This window comes from Salminus brasiliensis, chromosome 1 (genome assembly GCF_030463535.1).
Source record: "Salminus brasiliensis chromosome 1, fSalBra1.hap2, whole genome shotgun sequence".
Taxonomy (NCBI): Eukaryota; Metazoa; Chordata; class Actinopteri; order Characiformes; family Bryconidae; genus Salminus; species Salminus brasiliensis.
In genome coordinates, this window is record NC_132878.1 from 39,754,709 (window position 1) to 39,777,114 (window position 22,406).

The 22,406-nt window shown below is 39.2% G+C and overlaps 2 protein-coding genes across 2 annotated transcripts; both read left to right on the forward strand.

Annotated features, from left to right (window-relative positions):
* The first annotated feature begins 155 nt into the window (after positions 1 to 155).
* Positions 156 to 13,556, forward strand: LOC140538241 (uncharacterized). The gene is made up of 20 exons (XM_072661095.1): positions 156 to 159; positions 369 to 497; positions 1,270 to 1,395; positions 2,366 to 2,506; positions 2,623 to 2,748; positions 4,183 to 4,305; positions 4,420 to 4,542; positions 5,538 to 5,660; positions 5,814 to 5,936; positions 6,347 to 6,469; positions 6,618 to 6,743; positions 7,882 to 8,007; positions 8,142 to 8,234; positions 8,435 to 8,530; positions 8,628 to 8,723; positions 9,897 to 9,992; positions 11,616 to 11,717; positions 11,912 to 12,017; positions 12,159 to 12,275; positions 12,931 to 13,556. Exons 1-20 carry the CDS (start codon positions 156 to 158, stop codon positions 13,007 to 13,009), a joined length of 2,178 nt encoding a protein of 725 aa, XP_072517196.1. The 3' UTR covers positions 13,010 to 13,556.
* Positions 13,557 to 14,014: 458 nt separating this feature from the next.
* Positions 14,015 to 20,543, forward strand: gptl (glutamic--pyruvic transaminase-like). The gene is made up of 11 exons (XM_072695947.1): positions 14,015 to 14,104; positions 14,716 to 14,805; positions 14,967 to 15,075; positions 16,534 to 16,667; positions 17,650 to 17,893; positions 17,985 to 18,064; positions 18,767 to 18,903; positions 19,154 to 19,328; positions 19,418 to 19,573; positions 20,210 to 20,343; positions 20,456 to 20,543. The coding sequence occupies exons 1-11, from the start codon at positions 14,015 to 14,017 to the stop codon at positions 20,541 to 20,543; spliced, it is 1,437 nt and encodes a 478-aa protein (XP_072552048.1).
* Positions 20,544 to 22,406: the final 1,863 nt, after the last annotated feature.

Genomic DNA, 22,406 nt, shown 5'->3' on the forward strand with positions numbered 1-22,406 from the left:
GACAATCCAAAGCATTTAGTTATTCTTTATTTATGTAGTCATTTAGAACGATATATATAATTATATAGATAGTCTTTTCTTTTCATGAAATGCTGAGACAATCTATAAGACCAACCATATATGTGCATAGTACAAATGAAGTCAAGAGTCGAGTCATGAGTCAGTATGGCTGTATTCTTTGTCTGTCTGTGCTCATAAACAGAACCAGATTCAGCACATTGGGCTTGCTGCCAGCAACTTGAGTTATACTACTCAGGACACTTCTAACACAGGTAAAACACACGAGCACACACACACACACACACACTTTCTCATAGTCAAAGCCCCACACTGGTCTCCTTTACAACATTTCTAATTTCTGTTCTCAGACCAGACCCCCACCCCCACCTCTTCAGTCACTAACCCAGACACTGGTTGCCAGGGCAACCAGGTGAACATGGAGGGTCAGAACTGCTCCTGTGCCAAAGGCTATGCTCAGAGAGGGGCAGAGTGTGTAGGTAATATACGGATGTGATTTCTGTCCTAACGTATGCAGTATTAACAACAAAAAGATGCTCTCCAAAAAACGTAATGTTAGAGATGTAATATTCTTGTCAACAGCTTAAGCAAAATTAGTACATTATTTTGTTTTGTAGAAGTGTAGAGTGAAAAAAAGTTTGGGCACCCCTAGAAATATGAGTTTCACATAACTTTGGAACATGGAACAGCTGTTCAGCTGTTGAACAGCTGTCACTTGATCTTTATAATTCATAATGTAGTTAAAAAATGACAGTTGGTAGAAACCGTACAGGTGAAGTTGAGGTCTGGAAGACCAAAACAATTGTCAGAGAAAACTACTCGAGAAAATCTCATCAAACCCCTTGCTTGACAGTGAGATGAAAAATTAACTGAACTAGAAGCCTTAGTCCCCCAAACAAGACCCCCCCCAAAAAAAAAAAAAAAAACTTTTACAAGCTGTGAAACCTGCCACGAGGGTGTTACTAAATACTGACCATGCAGGGTGTCTAAACTTTTTTTTTTTTTTTTCTAAGCTTTTTTGGCCTTTTTCCTTTTTTTGGCATTTTAAAACTATAGATGATGGAAATAAAAAGTTATTTTTCCAATATATAAACTTTTTGCCTTTTGAGTATCAGGAATTTTACTCAACTATTTACACCAGGTGTGCCCAAACATTTGCATGCCACCGGATGATCACCTTTCTAGTTTCTGCATTCTTGTTTAATAGTATTTAATACCATTAACATCATTTCTCTATTTCTCTAATGGAAGACATTAATGAATGTGAGCATGGTGACCCTAAGCCCTGTGGTTACCACAGCAACTGCACCAACACCCCGGGCTCCTTTGTGTGTAGCTGTGTCCATGGTTACCTGATGGGTGCTGGAGGTTGTCACGGTGAGCAAATTTCGACTGTCAATGCTGTATGAATTCACCTACTTTAAAGTATTGGCTAGAGTGGCGTAAAGCTTCCCAGCACTGAGCTGTGGTGCAGTGAATGCTTTTGTGACTGAGTGCAATGAAATCCTCACTGCAGTGTTCCAACATTTAGTATAGAAAAGTAGTATAGAAATATAGAGCCTGTTTCTGCAGCAGAGAAAATATCATTCAGTTACAGTCCTGTAGTTCTGTTAGTCAGGATGATGCCCTGCATAGGTCTATAAACATGGTTCTCGTGAGACATAAGCTCTAAATAGCTGATGGATTTGTATATCTCATTGATTATGAGTTAGTAATTATATTGTACTTAAAGCAACATAATGTAGCATTTGTACCTTAAAAACAGCTCTGGAAACATATGCAATACCACTATGGCCAAGGGGTTCTGAGTTTGAATCCCGTGCATACCCTAGCTTGTGTCTACTCTGGACAGCTTTTGTCTGACAGAGAGCTGTCACATTGTCAAGTGTCATTACAGTAAACATGGATCTCAGTTACTTACTGCCCTGCCAGTGCTACTGACCAATGTAGCCTCTCAAATTAAAGCAATTGGCCAACACAGCTCCTCAGATTACAGCTCACTGACATACAGTATAATCAGGCTACAGAACCAATAAGAGCACCCAGCAGTTTAGCAGCCCACAAAGACATGCATTTTCTAATCTGCTATTTGACACTATCTAGTTAATGTGGTTACAGTACACTGACTGATGTTGTTTACAGTCTCTCTATTATTGGCATTGTTGTAGTGCTAAGCACTGAGAGATAAACATAATGTCATAAAAACCACCCATAGACTAAATAGTCTGTTCATGTAATTTAATCCTATGCATTTATGTGATTACAAATTAGACAATAACGTATCTAAACTGCTTTAATAATGTGTTTGTAATGGCTGTGTGTTGCTGTGTGTGTGTGTTTGTTATAGACATAGATGAATGTGCATTAGCTGCAGTAACTGGTCTGCAAGCCTGCGGTAAAGGGGCGATGTGTAAGAATAGCCCCGGGTCCTTTTCCTGCCACTGTCCAGCAGGATTTGTCCTGGCAATTGATGGACACAACTGTATTGGTGAGTTCTTGACTTTGTAATATGCCTCTGGCTCTATGTATGTTCGCAGCTGGCGGCAGTGAATGTGGGACATTATATAAAGTTGTTCACTATACATGTTTCCTTATATTCTGCAGATGTTGATGAGTGTAGTTATGAAGAGAGCTGTCGGAGGGAGCTTGGAAATATGTGTGTGAACACAGAGGGCAGCTACAAATGTGTGTGTCAGACTGGCTTCAGAGAAGACAAGGTGGCTTGCGTGGGTGAGTTTGTGTGTGTGCAAGAGGCCGCGTGTGTATGTGCATTTGCGTACGTGGGTGTGTGAGAGAGATGGATGAGACCAGTCTCATCAGTCTTTATCAGTTCTATTACAGTATAAACCTTTTGTGTATCATATGTGTAGACATGTGTAATATCCTGTACTATGCAGAACCTTTTGGGCACCCAAGGACATAATTTAAAATTTACCATTTCTTTTATTACGAGAGCTTTTACTGTAGAATCTCCAGATCTCATTAGAACAGATGCAAGTAAACATAAATACAGATTCTGTCATTCTGTAGAAAGTAGTTGAGCTAGTCTGAAGTACAAAGATTGGTTTCAGGTATTTCTGGACACCCCCAGTCGACGTCCATTTCAGCTCCTGAGGAGTTTCCAGACCCCCTAAGAGGTCAAGCAAGTGGTGTAATCCATATGCTGTTGCCTTCATAGGATATTTTGGACTGATATGATTCAACACCAATGAGGGTATTTCTTTTGGAAGTTCCAGATACGTGTAGAATCTATTCCAAGACAAAGCTTTGCATGATGTCTTTTTGGCTGTTTGACAGCTTTGAATGGTCCAGTATCTTACATCACACCTTTTCGCAACATTTCAGGTATAAGTTGTATGTATAACTGCAGTAATCAGGCTGTTCTAAGCCTTTGAGAGAAACTATTTACAACAAATAGTATTTTCTCATGATTACTAACCCACTCTTTGTTTTAGCCTGTGCCCTTTTGTTGTGTTAATGTAATTACTTTCTTGCTCTTGTCTCCTCTTGTCTGTGTCCTATCTGCTCTGTTACCCCCTAGCTTCTCCCGCTGACCCCCTCACCCTGACTCCACACACCTTTTTGGGTATTGAAATGCCTCTCTGGCTTTTATAATCTCCTTTTGTCCCCCTCCCCCCTCAACCTCATACTCATGCTTCCTCCACCTTGTTCTTAGGGGAGATCCCCAAATATGCCTTCTTCAGACTGTTGAAAAGCTTCACTGAATTAAAAAATACAGGTTAATAGGTTACTCTACAGTAATGCTTCAGACTTCATTCTGCTAGTGACCATCAAGAATCTTAAATCATATGATAGCATCAAGCTAACGGCACGCATGGCTTTTGTTGTTTAAACATGGATGTTTGAAGTTGTCACTTTTTCTGCACAAACGCTAACTGTGTGCTGCCCACGGCTGATTTGAACTGTCTTATTCCATCTGTGCACTCTTTCTGTCTCTCTCTCCATCTCTCGCATACTGTTTTTCCTTTAGATGCTCTGTGTCCTGGCTTCCGCACGTGTAAAGGTACTGAAATGGAACATCAGAAAAGATTTTTAAAAAGACTTTGTGACATGAAGATGTTGCACCCTAAAGTATACATTCAGTAATGACTTATATTTCCAAAACTCAGTATGGGTTTCATGGTAAATCTTTTTACTCCATAGATGTGGATGAGTGTGTTGAGCTGGATGGTGTGTGTACTAATCAAGGAGAGTGTGAGAACACATTGGGGAGCTACAAGTGTGTGTGCTCACGTGGATATCGTGGCAATGGAACGCATTGTATGGGTGAGAAACAAATTTTACCTTTATTTTATGTATAAGATATATATGTACTCCCATCAGATGAAATTATGTACACTGACAGAGCTGTGTAAATGTTTTTTTTGTGGTGGTGTAAAGATGTGAATGAGTGTGTCTCAGGAGTTCACAGCTGTGATGTGAATGCTCGCTGTGGGAACGTCATGGGCTCATATTTCTGCCAGTGCCACCAGGGCTACAGTGGTGATGGCCACTCCTGCTACGGTCAGTTCAGTCCCTACAGCATTTGTATCTGTATTAGATTTATCTAAGAATGTACTATCATTTTAAAGTCTGGTCTTTGTCTGATCTGTCTTAAATTGTACAAGATGCTACTCTAGAGATTATTAGGTGAGATTATTATTTGAGATTCTACAGGTATGGAGTCAGAACTGTTAACAGAGCTAGTGATAGCAGCCTTACAGAAATCACAAAAAATGATGAATAAAGCCCCATTCTGAAGAGCTTAGTTTTACATGGGGAGGTGGGGTAATGTAATTATCAGTCATTTTAATCCAGTCAGAATGAACCATGTCAGTCATTTTTATGGACTGCGTGCTCCAGCGTAGGTAAATACTCTGCAGTATTTTACCTTCTGTGAAATGAGCTGTAAAAATAACCTCAGGTTATATTCATCCCGAGCAAACCAACATGTGGGTAAATATTCTATTCCATTCAAATCCAGAAGACGAGCCAAGGACTTATGGATGTTATGAACATGTAGCTGCTAATTTATTTATTTTAAATATGATGGTTTATAAGATTAGTAATCAATAAGTATTTTGGAGGTGACAGCACGACGTAAATCTAATAGCCATTTCTGCCAAGATTTCTTATCCTGTGTGAATCAGTCATAAAGTTTACAGACGCCCTGTAGTAAAAGTACATTACCCCATCTCCCCATGTAACACTGATGTAACACTGATCACTAAACACATTGTTTTGTGATAGTTTAAAGTTGGGAATTTAAACCTATTTTTAAAAAAGATACATACACGGTGTTGTAAAGCCAAATACTACTTCAGGTTCCCTCAACAATAGTAATCCTGTTTACTTTAATGCAAAGACAAAACCTGATAGTAGACATGGCTGTCAGTTATGATTTTATTGTTATTGAGCGTCACTCATGACATTGCATGACAGTGACGTATTAATCATTATCTGTGGTGTTTTGTCTTCGTCTTTGTTGGTGGTGGTGGGCTTTCCTGCTATGGCGACAGATGTGGACGAGTGTGCGGTGAACAATGGCCTTTGTGAGCACAGCTGTGCTAACCAGCTTGGCACTTACAGCTGCATGTGCAATGAGGGATACACACTGAAAGAGGACCTACACAAGTGCACAGGTACACACATGCATAAACACACACACACACACACCTCCCTTTTTCTTCTGATATTGCCACATATTTTGCTGCAAGACAGGCTAAATGCATCCCTGTCAGAACAACTCATTCACTATACATTTAACATTATGTTTTCCTTCTCTCTCTCTGCAGACGTGGATGAGTGTGTGAGCAGTAATGGAACGTGTGAGCAGATGTGCACCAACACACCAGGGTCCTTCCTCTGCTCCTGTCTGCAGGGATATCAGCTGCACATAGACAGATACAGCTGTGTGGGTTAGTATATGCTAAGACTTAAAATATGTTAAAAAGATACACCCCAAACAAAAATGACCAAAACATTGCCATTGCAGAGTAGGCAAACATAGCTGTATGCTGTTATGGATTATTAGAAAATGTGTACCCAAAGATACTGTGAACAGTGTTGGCCTTGGCACAAATGGTTGCATTCACAGACTGTGATCACAGATTGCTCACAATTGTGTGTGTGATTCTTTATGTCCTTTTTTTAGGTGAAGTGTCTCTAGAAATCTAGGAAACCCAAAATATTTTGTATTTGTGTTAGCATTAGGACAGGGTTTCAATATAACAATTGTCTAGTTTAACAGCATAACTTCTTCTTACGTGCGTGTGTGTGTGTGTGTGTGTGTGTGTATGTGGGCCTGTCTGTGTCTGTGCATGTTCAGACATAGATGAATGTAAGTTGCAGAATGGGGGCTGCTCTCATGGCTGTACAAACACACCAGGAGGATACATATGTCACTGCCCTCCTCCTCTACTGCTGGATCACCTCAACACCACCTGCGTCAGTAGGTTACACTCATATAAGTGTATTGTTAATAGTCTAATCAAAAAAGAAGTAATTAATGAAATTGTGTGTTCCTTTACTAATAAGTGTATGCCTGTATTTGTGTGTATATGCCTGTGTGTGTGTGCATATACAATCTCTTCTTATAGACATCACTTCCTGTGCCTTGCGGAATGGGGGCTGTGATCATGCATGTTCTCTGGGTGCTGAGGGACGTGTTCAGTGCAGCTGCAGAGAAGGCTGGGAGTTGGCCAAGGACCAAAGAACCTGCCTCGGTAACATCACACAACCACCATATTTACACTCCTGAACACACGCTCTAGCCCACACACTTGTTATAGCTAATTAGTAGTTTGGTTATTATCTGAGGAGTTTAGTCTGATGCATTAGGTCCAGGGCTGCTGCGATTAGTCATTTTTAGGTCTCTAAAATATTAATATTAAGTTCAAATAACACGTTTTCCCATTTTGTATTAGCCTTTAAACACACTGGTTAATAAAACTATGTTTTTGTCTGCCTGCTACCTTGGAAATTCCAGTGAATACTAAGAGAAAAAGTTAAGTCTAGAATTTGGGCTTTTACATTGATTGATGGTGTCAGTGTGTGTTCGTACACTTTGGGCTTGACTGGATATAAACCATATCTAATTACTCTAATTACTCAGGATTTTAAGCACAGTTCTTTGTGTAGGAAATAACATAAATACACTAGATCACATACACTTTGATGAGGGGTTATAAATACCCCACTGCACTGCTGACCTTCACACTGGAGTTCTCAGTTTAAACCTGCAGTGTTAGATTTTCATAGGGTAAAACTTTATTCACTGTTTTGTCAAAATAAAAGAAAATCTTTATGCTATAATTAATTAATTAACATTAATCGATAGACTAATTGATTAGTCTCTAGTTGCTGCAATAATTGTTGGAAAAACAGGAAAAGGTGTGTGTAATGAATTGATTTTGTTCTGCAGAAGAACAATAACTAACTCAAGTTCACATTCTAATCATGATCAAATATATTCTTTTCCACTTACAAACACCAGTGTGCTGATGGTTAAAATATATCCACAGACATCAGTTTCCACACTTTGGACATGCTTCTTTCCAATTGTTTCACTGATCCGTTCAAATCACATTACACCATCCTTTTTTATCTCTAGATATGTTAACTTGCTATTAGAAGTTCAATTCACTTTTTACTGCAGTCTGATTACAATCTTCAATGTTTTTTATAATGTACTTCATAATTACTTAGTAACTAATTAAGATACTTGTAATAATTATATAACTTTCAACTTCAAAGCATTAAAAATATATATATTTCTAGGCACAGACCTCATCTCATTAAGTTAGTCACTGCCATAAATGATATCACATTACACTTGCCCCTTCTCCCTCTCTCTCTTTGTAGATGAGGATGAGTGTGTAAGATTCAATGGAGGATGTGAGCAGGTGTGTGTGAATCATGCGGGCAGTTTTAACTGTACCTGCAGACCAGGGTTTGAACCTCGCACTGATGACCCCACCAAATGCCAGCGTAAGTTTCCCTTATCCAGGTGTATTCTAACTGCAGCTCTACTTGACTGCAGCCTTGGCTAATGCAGTTTAAGGCCACATTCTTTCTTCTTTTCTCTTGCTTGGCTTTACTCTGCTTTACTCTGATTTCCTCAGCGGTTTGTGAACCTAGCTGCCAGAATTACGGAGTGTGTATCGCTCCTAACACCTGTGAATGTCCTGCTGGCTACCCAGGACCTGGATGCTCAGGTACAGCATATTGAAGGGTGGTGGTTTCTTCTTCCAAGCAATGTAATCTACCAGCTGGTGTTTAGTATTTGAGTCTTGATTCTTTGGTGCTTTTATTTTGTACTACAAAGTTAATGTAGCAAATAAGCATCGAATATCGAATGTCAAATGTCACGATGGTCTAGGCTGATTGACTTTATCCAGGGCTATATGTGTCACAGCTATGTGTTCGCCACCCTGTGCTCATGGAGGAACCTGCATGCGATGGAACACCTGTCTCTGCCCTCTTGGCTGGACTGGAGAGGGTTGTCACACAGGTATCACGCCCCATATGTTCAAAACACACACACACAGGCACATATACACACACACAGTCTTAAAATGTGTTTTGTTTGTTTTTTTTCTTTTTACCAGCTGTGTGTGAGTTACCTTGCGGAAATGGTGGACGGTGTATAGCTCCTAACACCTGCCAGTGTCCTTCTGATTATGCTGGTCCACAGTGCCTCACTCGTGAGTTTATGCATGTGTTTTTGTTCAAAGTAGGAATGGGAGATAAATTAATGCAGATGTTATCGTTATATTTGGAGTGCAAAGCAGTATTACTACACATAGAGTTGTGGTCAGAGGTTCACATACACTCGTCCTGGACATTAATCATCATAGCAGTTATTTCAGTTATTTTTTTAACTGTCCTTTTTCTGGAACAGAATGCACGTACAACATATATCTTTAATGGAAAAAACAAGAATGTGGTGCCCAAATTTTATATTTTGGGAAGTTTTCTGATATCAACACAGGTTCAAAAGTATACAGACACCCACTCATATTATGAATTCAGTGCTGAGAGCTCCAAAATGTCTTTAAACTGGCCAAAACCTCTTAACTTCCTGCCAGTACTCATGCTTGACTACAGCTGGTAGCTGTAGTCAGAGGGTTTGTTTGACAGAATTGACCAACACAAGTCCAAGGAGCTCAATGCAGATCTGAGAAGGATGATCATAGTTTTACACTCTTGTAGTTATTCATAAACATGTGCAGATTCCAGCATCATCTGTTTAAACAATTTTATGCAAGTGCAATTTATTAGGAGGTGTAACCACTTTGCCATGATCTGAAAGAAAACCCAAACTGTCACCCTCAACGTCATGAACAACCAATGAACCTCCAAGGTATAGGACAGCCATGAGCTGGAGCTGCTGGAACACCATCATTACTGTCTACAGACAGTAAAAAGCATCTGCTCCAAAATCCACAACTACAGCTGAGCACACTGTACAACAAAAATGTCTCTTGGGATGTTTTGCTAACTCAGAAAGTCTTCAATATAACCTCAAACCATCAGCTAGATGATTGAAACTTCCAACAGGACAGTGACCCCAAACACACATCAAAGGTGGCTGTGTAATGGATGAAGCAGGCTAACACAAAGATTTAAAAGTGCCTAAAAGTCAGGTCTGTGCCAGGAAACCAACCAATTTAATGGAACATTTAACCAAGTATTAGGTGTGCTGTGTGTATAGTTTTGATCTTGTATATATATATATATATATATATATATATATATATATATATATATATATATATATATATATATGTTACAGGAGTTCTGTATATATATATGTTACTGTTATGGGAGAATTTCTGTCAACTTCACTTTGTCTAACTGAATGTGTGTCTGTTTAGCTCTTTGCACTCCTCCATGTCTGAATGGTGGAAGGTGTGTGGATGTTAACACCTGCAGCTGTGTTGGAGCCTGGCAAGGAGCTCGCTGTCAGATAGGTACACACACACACACACACACACTCACGCAGTCATGTGGATATATGCACAAAGTAGTTCTAGATCAGTGTTTAATCCTGCTTTTAGTCACCTATAGTTTTTTGGCTGTTCCATTCCCTAACATACTTGATTCAGCTTATGAACGGCTTGATAATCAGTAGAAGAGCTGGATCAGGTGTGTTGGAGCAGCGGGGTTCCCACAGATCTCTTATACAGTCTACTACTATACGATTTCTAAAATTCTTATGTAATTAAATTCTGAGATGATGTCTAAAGTAGGGATGCACTGATCCAGCCTTTTCAGTTCTGATTCCGATACAGATACATAAACTTCGATCTGATACTATTGTTGAATTAATAAACCTTATACCTCACCATATGGGAGAGACTTAAGGAATCAGGATTGACTTAAACATTACTTTACTAACTTTGTAAAACAAAATATAACAAATTAACACATAGATATAACTGTACTTAATTGATATTTATTTGTCACTAAAATAAACAAAAAGTGCAGGACCTTGACACAGCATTCAAAAAAAACTTTTTTAAAAATATTAATATAAATAACTATCTTCACTTTGTCAAACACACAAACATTAATCAGTCTTAATCTAAATCAATCTTACTCTAAATATTTTGCGTAACTCAAAATAAAATCTAGCAGCTGAACTTGGGAATAAATAAGTAACTCTTCAAACATAGAAGCAGCAATCAACAATTGCATGTAAACATTTAGTGCAGTCTCACACCAACAAATTAAAGTGAAAGGATTGGTTCCATAGATCGGCCTAATTATCCGATTCCCGATCTAGCTAATTTTGTTAGTATCGGTAACTAGCACATGCATATTAATGGCCAAAGCTCAGCACCAGGCTGAGTGCCAAGTTAGCCATGCTACACCAAAAAAAACTAAAATCTTAAAATCAGACTACAGACTGCAAGAAAAAAAAAAAGTTATCTCTGGTAGATCAGTACAAAAACAAAACATGAATAAACATATTTAATGATCAGTTTTTATTAATACATGTAACAACAACTTTTCATGCATAGTTAAAATCAGTGGTAAGATGAAGAAAAATGTCAATGAAAAATCAAACACATATTCAGGGAGTCCTGATGTTCAGTAAACTGTATGTATGCTATGCTTATCTTTTTGGATACTTTCTCCTTTTCTAATCTCATTGACTGAGGTTAAAGCCTTTCTAGTAATGCATTTTAACGAAAGTCAAATTCTTCTCAATTACATTTGCTTTGCTTGCTATGATGCTCCATCCAGGCTCATAATAAATGTTTAAATATGTTGTTTACTAAGCTGAGTGAGTGTAAGTGCACAATTTGTTTCGTCCGTATGACTAAGTATCATAGAAAACGTATAATTGAATGCACATTGGTTATTGGTAAAATTTGTCATCATTTGCCCAGGTATTATTTTTGTCTGGGACAGTGCTGCGTTATGAATCACTAACAGCACATGCAAGTATGGAAACAGAATGTGGTAGTCACCCAAAGAAAAAACACACAGGTCATGCTCATAAGCAAATAAGCAAAAAAAAACAACACTAGGATTGAGGTGATAATAAAAAAAATTGACTTCTTTGTTTGTACTTTGTGTTTCCTCAGAACCTGTGCAGTGTGTTAATCCCTGTAAGAATGGGGGAGTATGTGTGGGACTCAACAGGTGCCAGTGCATCAGTGGCTTTATAGGGGGGCTCTGTGAAACAGGTGTGTGTATATGTGTCCTGATCTCTATGCAACATCTTTTAGGTGGGCTTGACTACCCTCCATGCTTTGTGATTTAATATGTATTTAGGTTTTTAATCATTATTTCTTAACCTGCTTAATATCTCAATATACTTTTCACTATTTCTTGAGTGGGAATGTGACATCTGTATGTGTATGTGTTTGTGTGTGAGTAGCTGTCACTACTCCCTGTGTGCCTCCCTGCCGGCACGGTGCCATGTGCAGCCCCCATAACACCTGCACTTGCCCAACAGGGACCAGCGGCCTGCGTTGTGAGAAACTGTATGTACTGTCCACACATATGTTCTCTCTCACACACACACAGAACATATATATACAGTGTGTAAGAAATAGAGATACAGACACTGACAGACTGGTTAACAACCTCTCCTTTCTCTCTCTCTTTTTCTCTCTCTCCCCCAGGACATGTCCGGTGGTGACCACAGTGCTCAGTATGGCCCGAGCAGTACGTAAAGGATTTAGAGAGAGTTATGTAGATCGTTGTGGACCTCTGGGTGTCCAGCTCTGCACCAAGTACAGGTAATTTAATATGGTGCCAATTACCTGATCAGCCAGTCATGTGGCAGCAGTATGTGTATAATCAGCAGCTTTATCTAATGTTCTCATCAACCATCAGAATAGGAAAACAAAGTGATCTAAGTCATTTTGAGCATGGCATGATTGTTTGTGTCAGACTGGCACTGGTTACACTTTCACTTCAGTCAAGAAAGCTGAACAGAAAGCTGAGGCTGCAGTGGACACAGGATCACTAAGACTGGACAGATGAAGACTGGATAAACGTAGCCTGGTCTGATGCATGAATCCATGGACCCAACAAGTCTTATGTCAACTTATGTCACCACTGGTACAGGTGGTGTAATTCGAGCCCATTAATTAAAAAAAATAATAATAATAATTTGAGATAATGGAAGATTTGTAGCACGAAAATGTTGCCTTATTCATATTTTCTGATTTCAAACATATGTCAGTTTATTTCAGAAAAAATGGTTCTGTGCTTCTAAAAATTCCTGTTTTCCTGTTTGGACTGTTAGCACAAGTAATACAGATGCTAATAGATGCCAGCATAACCTATTTTTGTGCTTACGATCCAAACTTGACCATGTACATAAATATTTTGATGTACAGCCATGTACATAAAAAATGAAATCATGGTGTATCTTGTGTGTTTTTACAGGATAAACCAGGCCCGTGTTTATCTTCAGGCATACAGGGTGGGCTACAAGATCCAGTGTCCTGATAAAGCAGGCATATGACCCACAATATCACCTTTGTATCCTGACCAGCTTACCTACAAACAAACAAACACAATCATCTGTACTGTAGCAAATTTGCACACATTCAGTAGGGATGTAAACATCTGACCTCACCATTAAACTCAGTTTCAGTTCTTTACAAAATGATTCAGTGCACCTGACTGGAAGAATGAAGTGGAACAATTCTGATTTTATAGAACTGTTTCATAATGAACATTATGAACACAAGCCTGGACTAAGAGTTGAGTTTAGATGAAAACTGGTCTGAGTGACTGACCTGGACAAACCCATCAAACTGTGCTTCTGTAACTATTTCTTTTACAGTTTTTTATATAGTGTGTATTTTGCTTCTTCTGTTGGTTAAATTGTACCTCAGGATCAAATGTGTGCTTTACAAATGAGTCACTTTTACTGTGGTTAGGATATAATCTGCTTTTTATTGAAGTGTAACTAAAGTTCTGTAATCTGGTCAATCAGTAGCAAAATATAACACCTCACTTTCATATGTATCACATCTACTGTCTTAAAGCAATACAAATAAATGACTGTCTGAACCTTTTAGTTATGCTTTGGCATAATAAATGGGTTAATAAAGAAGCTATGCTATTAAAACGTGAGTTAAGAGTTTTTCTAACACTGCAACACCTCAATTTGCAATTTTGTTTTAAGTATTGGGCAGTTTTGTCATGTTTTATTTGTTTTTTAGTTTTTAAAGACTTTTTTTTAAACACTGAAGAATTGCTATTTGTACATTTCCATCAGTGCAATGGCAAAGCAAGTCTAATTCTAATGTAAAATAGTACAGAAATACATTGAAAAGTATTATTTTTAGTAATATTTATTTTAGTACCATTCTGAAATGCCATGTGCCTTGTTTGTGTGTGCCCTGGACCTGAAGTTTAACTGAAGTTAATCTGTGGTCATCACAGTAACTGTGTGTGTGAAGATCAGAGGAGGGCAGGACAGACCTTGCTTCAGCAGTGAAAGTAGTTCAGATCAGTAGTCATGTCAGCTGTGACAAAGCGCTCCCTTGCCCCTTCAGCAGAGGAACAGTTACAGAAACGAGCAGACGCCATCAGACTGCAAGTCACACAGGTGAGAATCACACACACTCACTTCTAGAGTGCTTCAGGTCGAAAGATTCTGTGGTTCTTGATTACGCCTTTAAAGGATGATTAAAGTGTATAATTTCATGTTAAACTGAAATCACTTAACTGCTGCAGTGGCAAACTGGTGAGATTTCTGAGAGGTAATCTGTTTAAATATAAATGTAGAAAATATAAAAGTTTAAATATAAATATAGAAATTTAACTAAAGGTTTTCAAGGATCAACCCTCTGTTTTTTGGGCTGATAGGGATTGTGTAATGTTTGATGTCTTGTTTTGGTAAATGTGTTTTTACCCCCAGGGCTTTGGGACGGTTTGTCCTGAGCACTGACCTTAAAAGCCTTTGTTACTGATTGCTGCTAATGTCATTAACCCCTTTTTATAAGCACATAGTTCATTGATTAACCCAGTAAATACTTTATATTATGGGGGGAAATAAAGAATAAGGTCATCATTAGGTGATATAATTCTCCAGTTATAACAAATGCAGTATATGATGCCATACTGTACCAGAAAATGCAAAATTAAAACAGTCTAATGATCTCAGTTTCATTGGTCATTATTAATGCTGTGTGCGGGTTTGTGTTTGTATATCCAAAGGGAATCAGCAAACCCTTTAAGAAGGTAATTGATGTCAGTTCTGGTGACATACACTCTACAGGAATGAAGCCAATTACGTTTGTCAGACAGGTAGACACTGCCTCTTGTCTAAACACCACAAAGCCATTTATATCCATTTGTTTAATGAAACTGCTGATTTGGAAACGTACGCAATAGATTCTGCTCGTTGTCTTCAATGCCAGTGTTCTGTTCTGTTCTGTTCTGTGTGTGTGTGTGTGTCTGATTTTCAGGTCCTGGCAGGATGCCTATGTCCTGATCTGTTGGACAGTGACACACTTCCTCATGATTCCCAGCTGAGGGCCCGAAAGTTGTTGGAACACTGTGATGGAGGGAGTGTTGGTGAGGAATGTTTAATGGGTGTGAAGGAGTGTGAGGTATTTTTTTTAAGATAGTGAATGAATGACCCCTCGTTATGTGTGTGAGGTCACTGGTGAACGCCAACCTTCCTCAGAGAAGCTACACGTAACTCTTCAAACTAAACAATGCAATGGATTATGGGTATTCCACGTCTGTTTAGTGTACATTGTTTGTTCACCATATATATTACAGTGCATTGTGGGATTGTTAGAGTGCACTGAACATTTAGCACTGCATTTTTTAGACCCCACTACTAAATGGCAGAACTATGTAGTGCATAGGGCCCAGTTTCCACTTTCTCATACACTATCCCATCACCTTCACACTTAGCCATACTCATACACACATTCCACAACATCACTGCGCATGATAGTGTAGAGAGACAATTATGGCCAAAAGTGTTGGCACCGATAACATTGTTCCAAAAAATTAAAAGTATTTCTCCCAGAAAATTATTGTAATTACACATGTTTTGTTATACACATGTTCATTTCCTTTGTGTGTATTGGAACAACATAAAAAACAGAGCGTTCAATGGGATTTTGCCCTACATTGCAACCCAAAATCCTTTGGTAATCTACAGATTTCATGATACCTTGTACATGGTCAAGGCGCCCAGTGCCAGTGGCAGCAAAACAACCTCAAAGCATCTTTGAACCCCCACCATATCTGACTGTAGGCCCTGTGTTCTTTTCTTTGTAGGTCTCATTCAGGTTTCGCTAAACAGTAGAATGATGTGCTTTACAAAAAGCTCTATCTTGGTCTCATCTGTCCACAAGATGTTTTCCCATAAGGATTTTGGCTTACTCATGTAAGAGTACTAGAGTCTAGCTTTTTATGTCTTTGTGTTAGCCGTGGGGTCCTACTGGGTCTCTTACCATAGTGATTTATTTCATTCAAATTTCATTCAAACGGGTAGTTCTCTCTGACACAGATGCAACCTGAGGCTGCAGGACAACTTGAATTTTTTTGGAACTTGATTGGGGCTGCTTATCCACCGGATGATCCTACATTGCAACCTTTCATCGATTTTTCTCTTCCCTCCACATCCAGGGAGATTAGCTAAGATTTCTGGAGATGGAGGTGTAACCTTGAGATAAATGTGTTCATATTTTTCCACAATTTTGGTTCTCAAGTCCTCAGACAGTTCTTCTCTTTCTGTTCTCCATGCTTAGAGTGGCACACACAGACACACAATGCAAAGACTGAGTCAACTTCCCTCCTTTTTATATGGTGTCAGATGTAATTTTAATACTGAAAAAAAAAAACACACACACTTTCGGCCATGATTACATGACTGTGTGTATTGTGTGTATTTGTTGATGGAAAGAATGTTATACTGAGTAATAGTGGGCTAAAAAAATGGGCTGACTTTTTTAATATCTCTGGACCTAAATCTTAATTTCCAAATACCCTTTAAGGTTCCAGTTATCGTTTCAGGTGCCTATGCTGAATCAAGTGGAATGGCTTATGTGAAGAGCACTGTGGCGAAGTTTATTTCTGCACGGGACGGTGGTCTGTCTTCCAATCCAGCACACATCTTCATCGCTTCTGGCTCCCTGAGAGCTATAACAGTACGTTAAAGAAACATCTAAGCATGCTGACTGAAACCAGGATGTGGAAACAGTGCAAAGAACAGTGAAAAAGAAAAACAAGCAACGTTTTTCACACAACGTCACTGTGTGCACAATTATTATTATTAGTCTTATTTTTGAGGATTATTTTTATTAATCACCAACTACAGTGCTCTCTGTTAATCTAAAATATTAATAGACCTCAAACATAAATATTGAGGAAGGAAAAGTGAGGTTTTGGCTTTCTTAGGAGAATATCTATATGTGCACAATAATTGGGCAACAATTATTGTGCAGAATTATTATGCAGCTAAATGAAAAACACACATTTTCCCAACTCACTTTTTTTATCTTTACCTGTTCAAGTGAGAATTATAAACAAAAAAATCTAAACTTTCCAATAAACATTTCTGACATATAAAAAAATCTGTGACCGATATAGCCACCCTGTCAGTTTCTTGATCTGTTGATAATGGACCTTTTGTGCAGCCGTTGGCAGTTAATTTGCGTCTTTTTTCTCAACACATGACTATTTTCAACAAAATGTTTGATGGTTCTGTGATCACACCCCAATATCTTAGCAATTTCAAGAGGGCTGCATCCCTCTGAGAGACTTTTGGTCATTTTTGACTTTCAGAGTCAGTTAAATCTCTTTTTGGCTCATTTTGCCTAAAGAAAAAAACTGCCTAATAATAGTGCACACCTTGATATAGGATGTTGCTCTCCTTAGGCCACGCCCTCCCCATTACACAGACACACATCACCTGCTATGCTTAAATCCATTAAGCATTCAAGTTTATACTCACTTGCCTAATAATTGTACACACAGTGTATTATAACTACAGCATATTGTTTAACGTGGTTAACAGATAGTATAGTGTTATTGCTTCATTGTGGCTAACGATCAGGGATGGGATTAAAAAATTAAGTATTTATTTGTTTTTGTTTCCTGACTGCAACCTCTATCCTCTCCTAATTGAAGGTAGTTCTAAAGCTGCTGGATCAAGGTGAGGGTGCACATCGAACTGGAGTCATGATTCCTTTGCCATTTCCCTACACCCTGCCTCGTGTGCTGGAGAGGGTGGGCTCTGTGCCTTTGCCTTATAGTCTGACGGAGGAGGCAGGGTGGAGGATAGAGAAGAAGGAGCTTCACAGAGCTATACAGGCCTCTAAAGGCCACTGCTGGCCACGAGCTATTTACATCAGTAACCCAGGCAACCCTACAGGTACCCCCTGTACACATACATACGTGGTTGTAAATATTCATACATAAATACTGATACAGAATGTGAGTATTTGTCCTGATCTGTTGGATAGGTCATGTCCAGAGCAGAGAGTCCATTCAGGAAGTGATTGAGTTTGCTGCACAGAACAATCTGTTTTTATTGGTTGATGAGGTGAGATTTTATTTTATTTTTTTTACTGTATGAGAGAACTACAGACTAATCAGCATTATTATGTGCACCTGGTGATGCAAATACACTAGTAACACCCGAGCAACCACATGGGGTATCACAGAAACCATTTGGCAACACACTAGCAACCACTAAGCAAATCAGTAGAAACCACCTGGAAAACCTTACCCACAGCCATTGCAACTACCTCAAATGCCATGGCAACCATCTGAAATACATTACCAACTGCCCATCAACCACCTGGAACACCTTAGATGCCACCTAGCTACCACATGGCATGCCATAGCCACCACATAGAAACACCTTAGCAACCATTTAAAATAGTTAAGCAACTGCCATAGCAATCAACGACTAGGAATTACATAGCAACCACCAAGCAATACTGTAGCAACCACTAGTTAACACCATAGCAATCACCTAGCAACCCTATAGCAACCACCTATCGGCCAATTATCAACATCAAAGCAACCACCTGCAATGATTTGTCTTCTTCAGGAAATGCACTTTTCTAATTATTGATGCCAATGTGCACATTCACACACATGCCTGATGTCTATCTGCTGACAGGTTGTTGCTTAAAATATGGACAATATACTTCACAGTTAAAATAAATCTAATAGTCAGAATTAAGGGACACATTTACACACACACTTTTCTCTCCTCTCCTCTCTGTTCATGTGCTAGGTAAACCAGGACACTGTTTTTGGGATGGGCAGTGAGTTTGTGTCCTATAAGAAGGTCCTAGCTGAGATGGGTCCTCCTTACTCTCACACTGTGCAACTGGCCTCTGTCCACTCCCTCTCCAACGGTATCCTAGGAGAGTAAGTTTTTACTCAAGACACCCAAGTTAAACAATTAGGTTTTGTGTATTTGGCAAAGCGTGGGTGGTCTTCAACACTGACCAACTCTGTGGTCTATAAGCAGGTTGGAGCTGGTTAATGTTGAAGAAATGCATCAAAAAACAAGAACTGGAAAATGCTGACCCAGCATTTGAAAAAGATGCATAAAAATGTGATTTCCTTTGTGGTTGTAAATTTGTGTGTGTGTCCTGCTAATGCATTTGTGATTCAGGTGTGGTCTAAGGGCTGGCTATATAGAGCTGGTCAATGTTGATGAACATGTGATGTTATTTGCTGAGACATTGCTCTGTGGGGACATAAGCACGCCTATTACTGGTCAGATTGCCCTCGATGTCATGGCTGACCCACCAAGACCTGGAGATCCATCATACTGTTTATACAGACAGGTACTTAAACAGGCAATTACTTATTATTATGATCACTGTATTTTCTTTGTGTATACATGTGTGTGTGTGTGTGTATGTGTGTGTTACAGGAAGTGGAATCCAGAAGAAACACACTACGGCGTAATATGCACAGAAGTGCAGAGTTTTTTAACAGTCTGCCCGGTTTCCACTGTCCTCCAGTACAGAGCGGAGTTTTTATCTATCCACATCTAACGCTCTTACCCACGGCACTGACCCACGCACAGGTACACATATTCACAAAAAAAGCTTTCATTTGATTTAAATATGTGCATTAGCAGTTTACTTCTTGTGGCCAGAACTACGTTCAGGTCATTTTAATGTCAAAATGATATACACATTTTTATATAATATAAAGATATCAATGGATACATTGATGTTTTTACGAGATATTTGACATAAATGGTATTATCTGCCCCCAAGGTAAAAATGCGTTCTGCCTTTTTGCCTAAAAGCATGCATTCTTTGGGGGAATACAAGCTACTGTCCCAATACTTTTTTTTCAAATGGTGCAGTTATGTCTAGTTTGTCAGTAATAACTGAAAATAGGATGAACTGTATGAGTTACCAAAATATTTAAGCCCAGACAATCACAAGTGCGCATTACAATATACAGTCTGTACTTTGCTCTAAACATATACAACTGTTCTGACACTGGCACAAATCAGAACCGTCAGGTATGGGTGGGACTTTCAGAGAGGGCACTGTCTACTAATCCCGCAAAGGTTTTTTTTACCATGATGCGGAAACTGTGAAACTGTGTGAATGTCACTGAATGCCAGTCCCAAAAATTGGTCCGGCCCCCTTGACATTGGGCTGTAAGTACTATGCCCAGTCCCCTCAGTTTGCCATCCATTCTCTAGGGCCTTGGTGTGGAGGCAGGGCTGTGGTACTGTGAAAGGTTGTTAGAGGAGGAAGGTGTGTGTGTTGGTGTAAACGAGTGTATGGGGAAAGCAGTGACTCAAAGCTGTCCTCCAGGAAGCAACTGGCATTTAAGGTAATATATATATATGAGGGAGCCTGTTTAGACTCTTATATATACCTAAACTCCTCATATCTGTAATAAGAATGTTCTACATCTATTTCTAACCTTATTTTATTATTTTCAGGATGTGTGTCCTGATGCCACCTGACGCTCTGAAGGAGGTTCTATGCCGTCTGCAAGCTTTTCACTGTCGTTTTCTCAAAGGATTCTAAAAGGAGAGCAGCGGAAAGTGGAATCTGCCTGCATTAGTTGCGTTGATGTTTTTTTTGTTGCAGTAACACATGCTGAACCTGTGGTGCACCTATAGTACAGTTTGCTTCTCCTTAGAATGAACTGTGCACTGTTGGAATGTCCTATGAACAGCAGAGAGCAGCAATGGCAAGGCTGTGATGCCAGAAGAGGAAGGTGCTCTTTGATTAAGAACCAGCTTCCCCTCGTGTCTTTAGACGTTCTGCCGCTCAAATAAAGCAGCATTTATTATACATTAAATTGCCAGTGTAGTTACAGTTTTTTTTTATTTTAACTAACATATAGGCTACTGTTATCTCCAATCAAGGAAGAATGCATATGTAAATACAAACAATGAAACTGAGAAATTGCATCTAAGCCTATATTGGCTCCTTATTCTTTTACTTACACCAGGTTGGTATAGTTCATTTAGTGGAACCTAATTCCATTTCAATAACATATCATAATATACAGCATTTTTTTTTCATAAAATCTAAAAATAAAAAAACTTGGATGACTTGAGTCTCAGTCTCGCTCTAAGATTGAGAAGAGATGGAGTGCAGTGCAGTGAGTGTCTTGTTGGATGGATGGAATGATTGGCTAAAAGGAGTGACTGCATTTGGGCGTACCAAAAGCCATAATATAAACGAAGTTGCTGAATTTGCAGGTGAATGAAAGTGTACAGTCATACAGGTCTACCAGCAGTGGCAGAAAACCCAGTCTATGGGAAATTCTCCTCAGAATTGCGTCCGAAACTGACGTACAGGTTTGATGGCTTGTGAATTAAAGAAGAATTGCCTCTAGAAGCCAATGCAGGTCCTTCACCACCAGTTTCTAAAAGAACACTCCACAGTGAACTGCATTTCCAGATCTTTGTGATCACCCCTTCTAATGAATGCATTAGCTACTTTAAGTTTCACCTGTTGCTGACACAGATGTGCAAATACACAAACACGGCCTGCCTAGTCCCTGTAGATAAGTATTGCCAACAGAATAGGACTCTCTGGAGCAGATAAACATGACCCTATTGGCACCATGCCTAATGCCAGATGTGGGCCAAAGGGGTATAAATCCCCCCAGCATTGAGCTGTGGAGCAATGTAACTGTGTTCCCTGGAATAATAGATGGTGCTCCATCCAATACTTTTGAGATGAGTTAGGGAGTTGGGAGTGAGGTAAGGTGTTGATCCTCCAACATCCTGACCTCACTAACAATCTTGTTCCTGAATGCCATCAAATCCTCACAGCAGTCTGCACCTTTCATCTAAACAGTGAAGTCTACCTTTCAGTGTAGACTTCAAGAGACAGGCTGATAACAATGATTGTAAGACTATTCCAGTGCCACTTGCTGCAGCATGCATAATTCTTAGTACTAATAAGAGGCGAGCAACATGTGATCTAAGGAGGATGAGGTCACTGGGTTACGGGTACTGCTGCTGAGGGAGCCTGTTTAGACTCTTAGCAGAGCAACCTGACAGCTAGGCATGAGGTAATCAAAAATGTGTGATCTAGTTTCTCTGTATCATGTAAGAAAAGTGAATTTGATCAAAAATGCAAATGAGGCTATTCTAATAATATTGTCTGTATGTGCACTGAAGGACAGATCAGAATCTCGCAGTTTTTCACAGTTGTACCTCATGCAACTGGAAAGTATCACAATTAGTGATACTAGAGAGTTTAGCAAGAGGAAGTTATTTGATAATTCCGTCTTTTACACAATTCTCTTATGAAGCTTTTAATGACCCAATCTTAATGTAGCTGAAGTACATCATCTTGATTGAGGTCCTAGAACATAACCTTGTGGGACACCATATTTTACCATGTACTTTCCTGCTGTGATTTCCCCTG

Bases quoted from the DNA above. Each gene is read 5' to 3' on its own strand.
- LOC140538241 (XM_072661095.1), top strand. The intron at 5,661-5,813 runs GTACACACATGC...CTCTCTCTGCAG, and splicing joins GGACCTACACAAGTGCACAG to ACGTGGATGAGTGTGTGAGC. The intron at 8,724-9,896 runs GTGAGTTTATGC...GTGTCTGTTTAG, and splicing joins TGGTCCACAGTGCCTCACTC to CTCTTTGCACTCCTCCATGT.
- gptl (XM_072695947.1), top strand. From the start codon at position 14,015: ATGTCAGCTGTGACAAAGCGCTCCCTTGCCCCTTCAGCAGAGGAACAG. The intron at 17,894-17,984 runs GTACCCCCTGTA...TCTGTTGGATAG, and splicing joins TAACCCAGGCAACCCTACAG to GTCATGTCCAGAGCAGAGAG. The intron at 19,574-20,209 runs GTACACATATTC...TCCATTCTCTAG, and splicing joins CGGCACTGACCCACGCACAG to GGCCTTGGTGTGGAGGCAGG.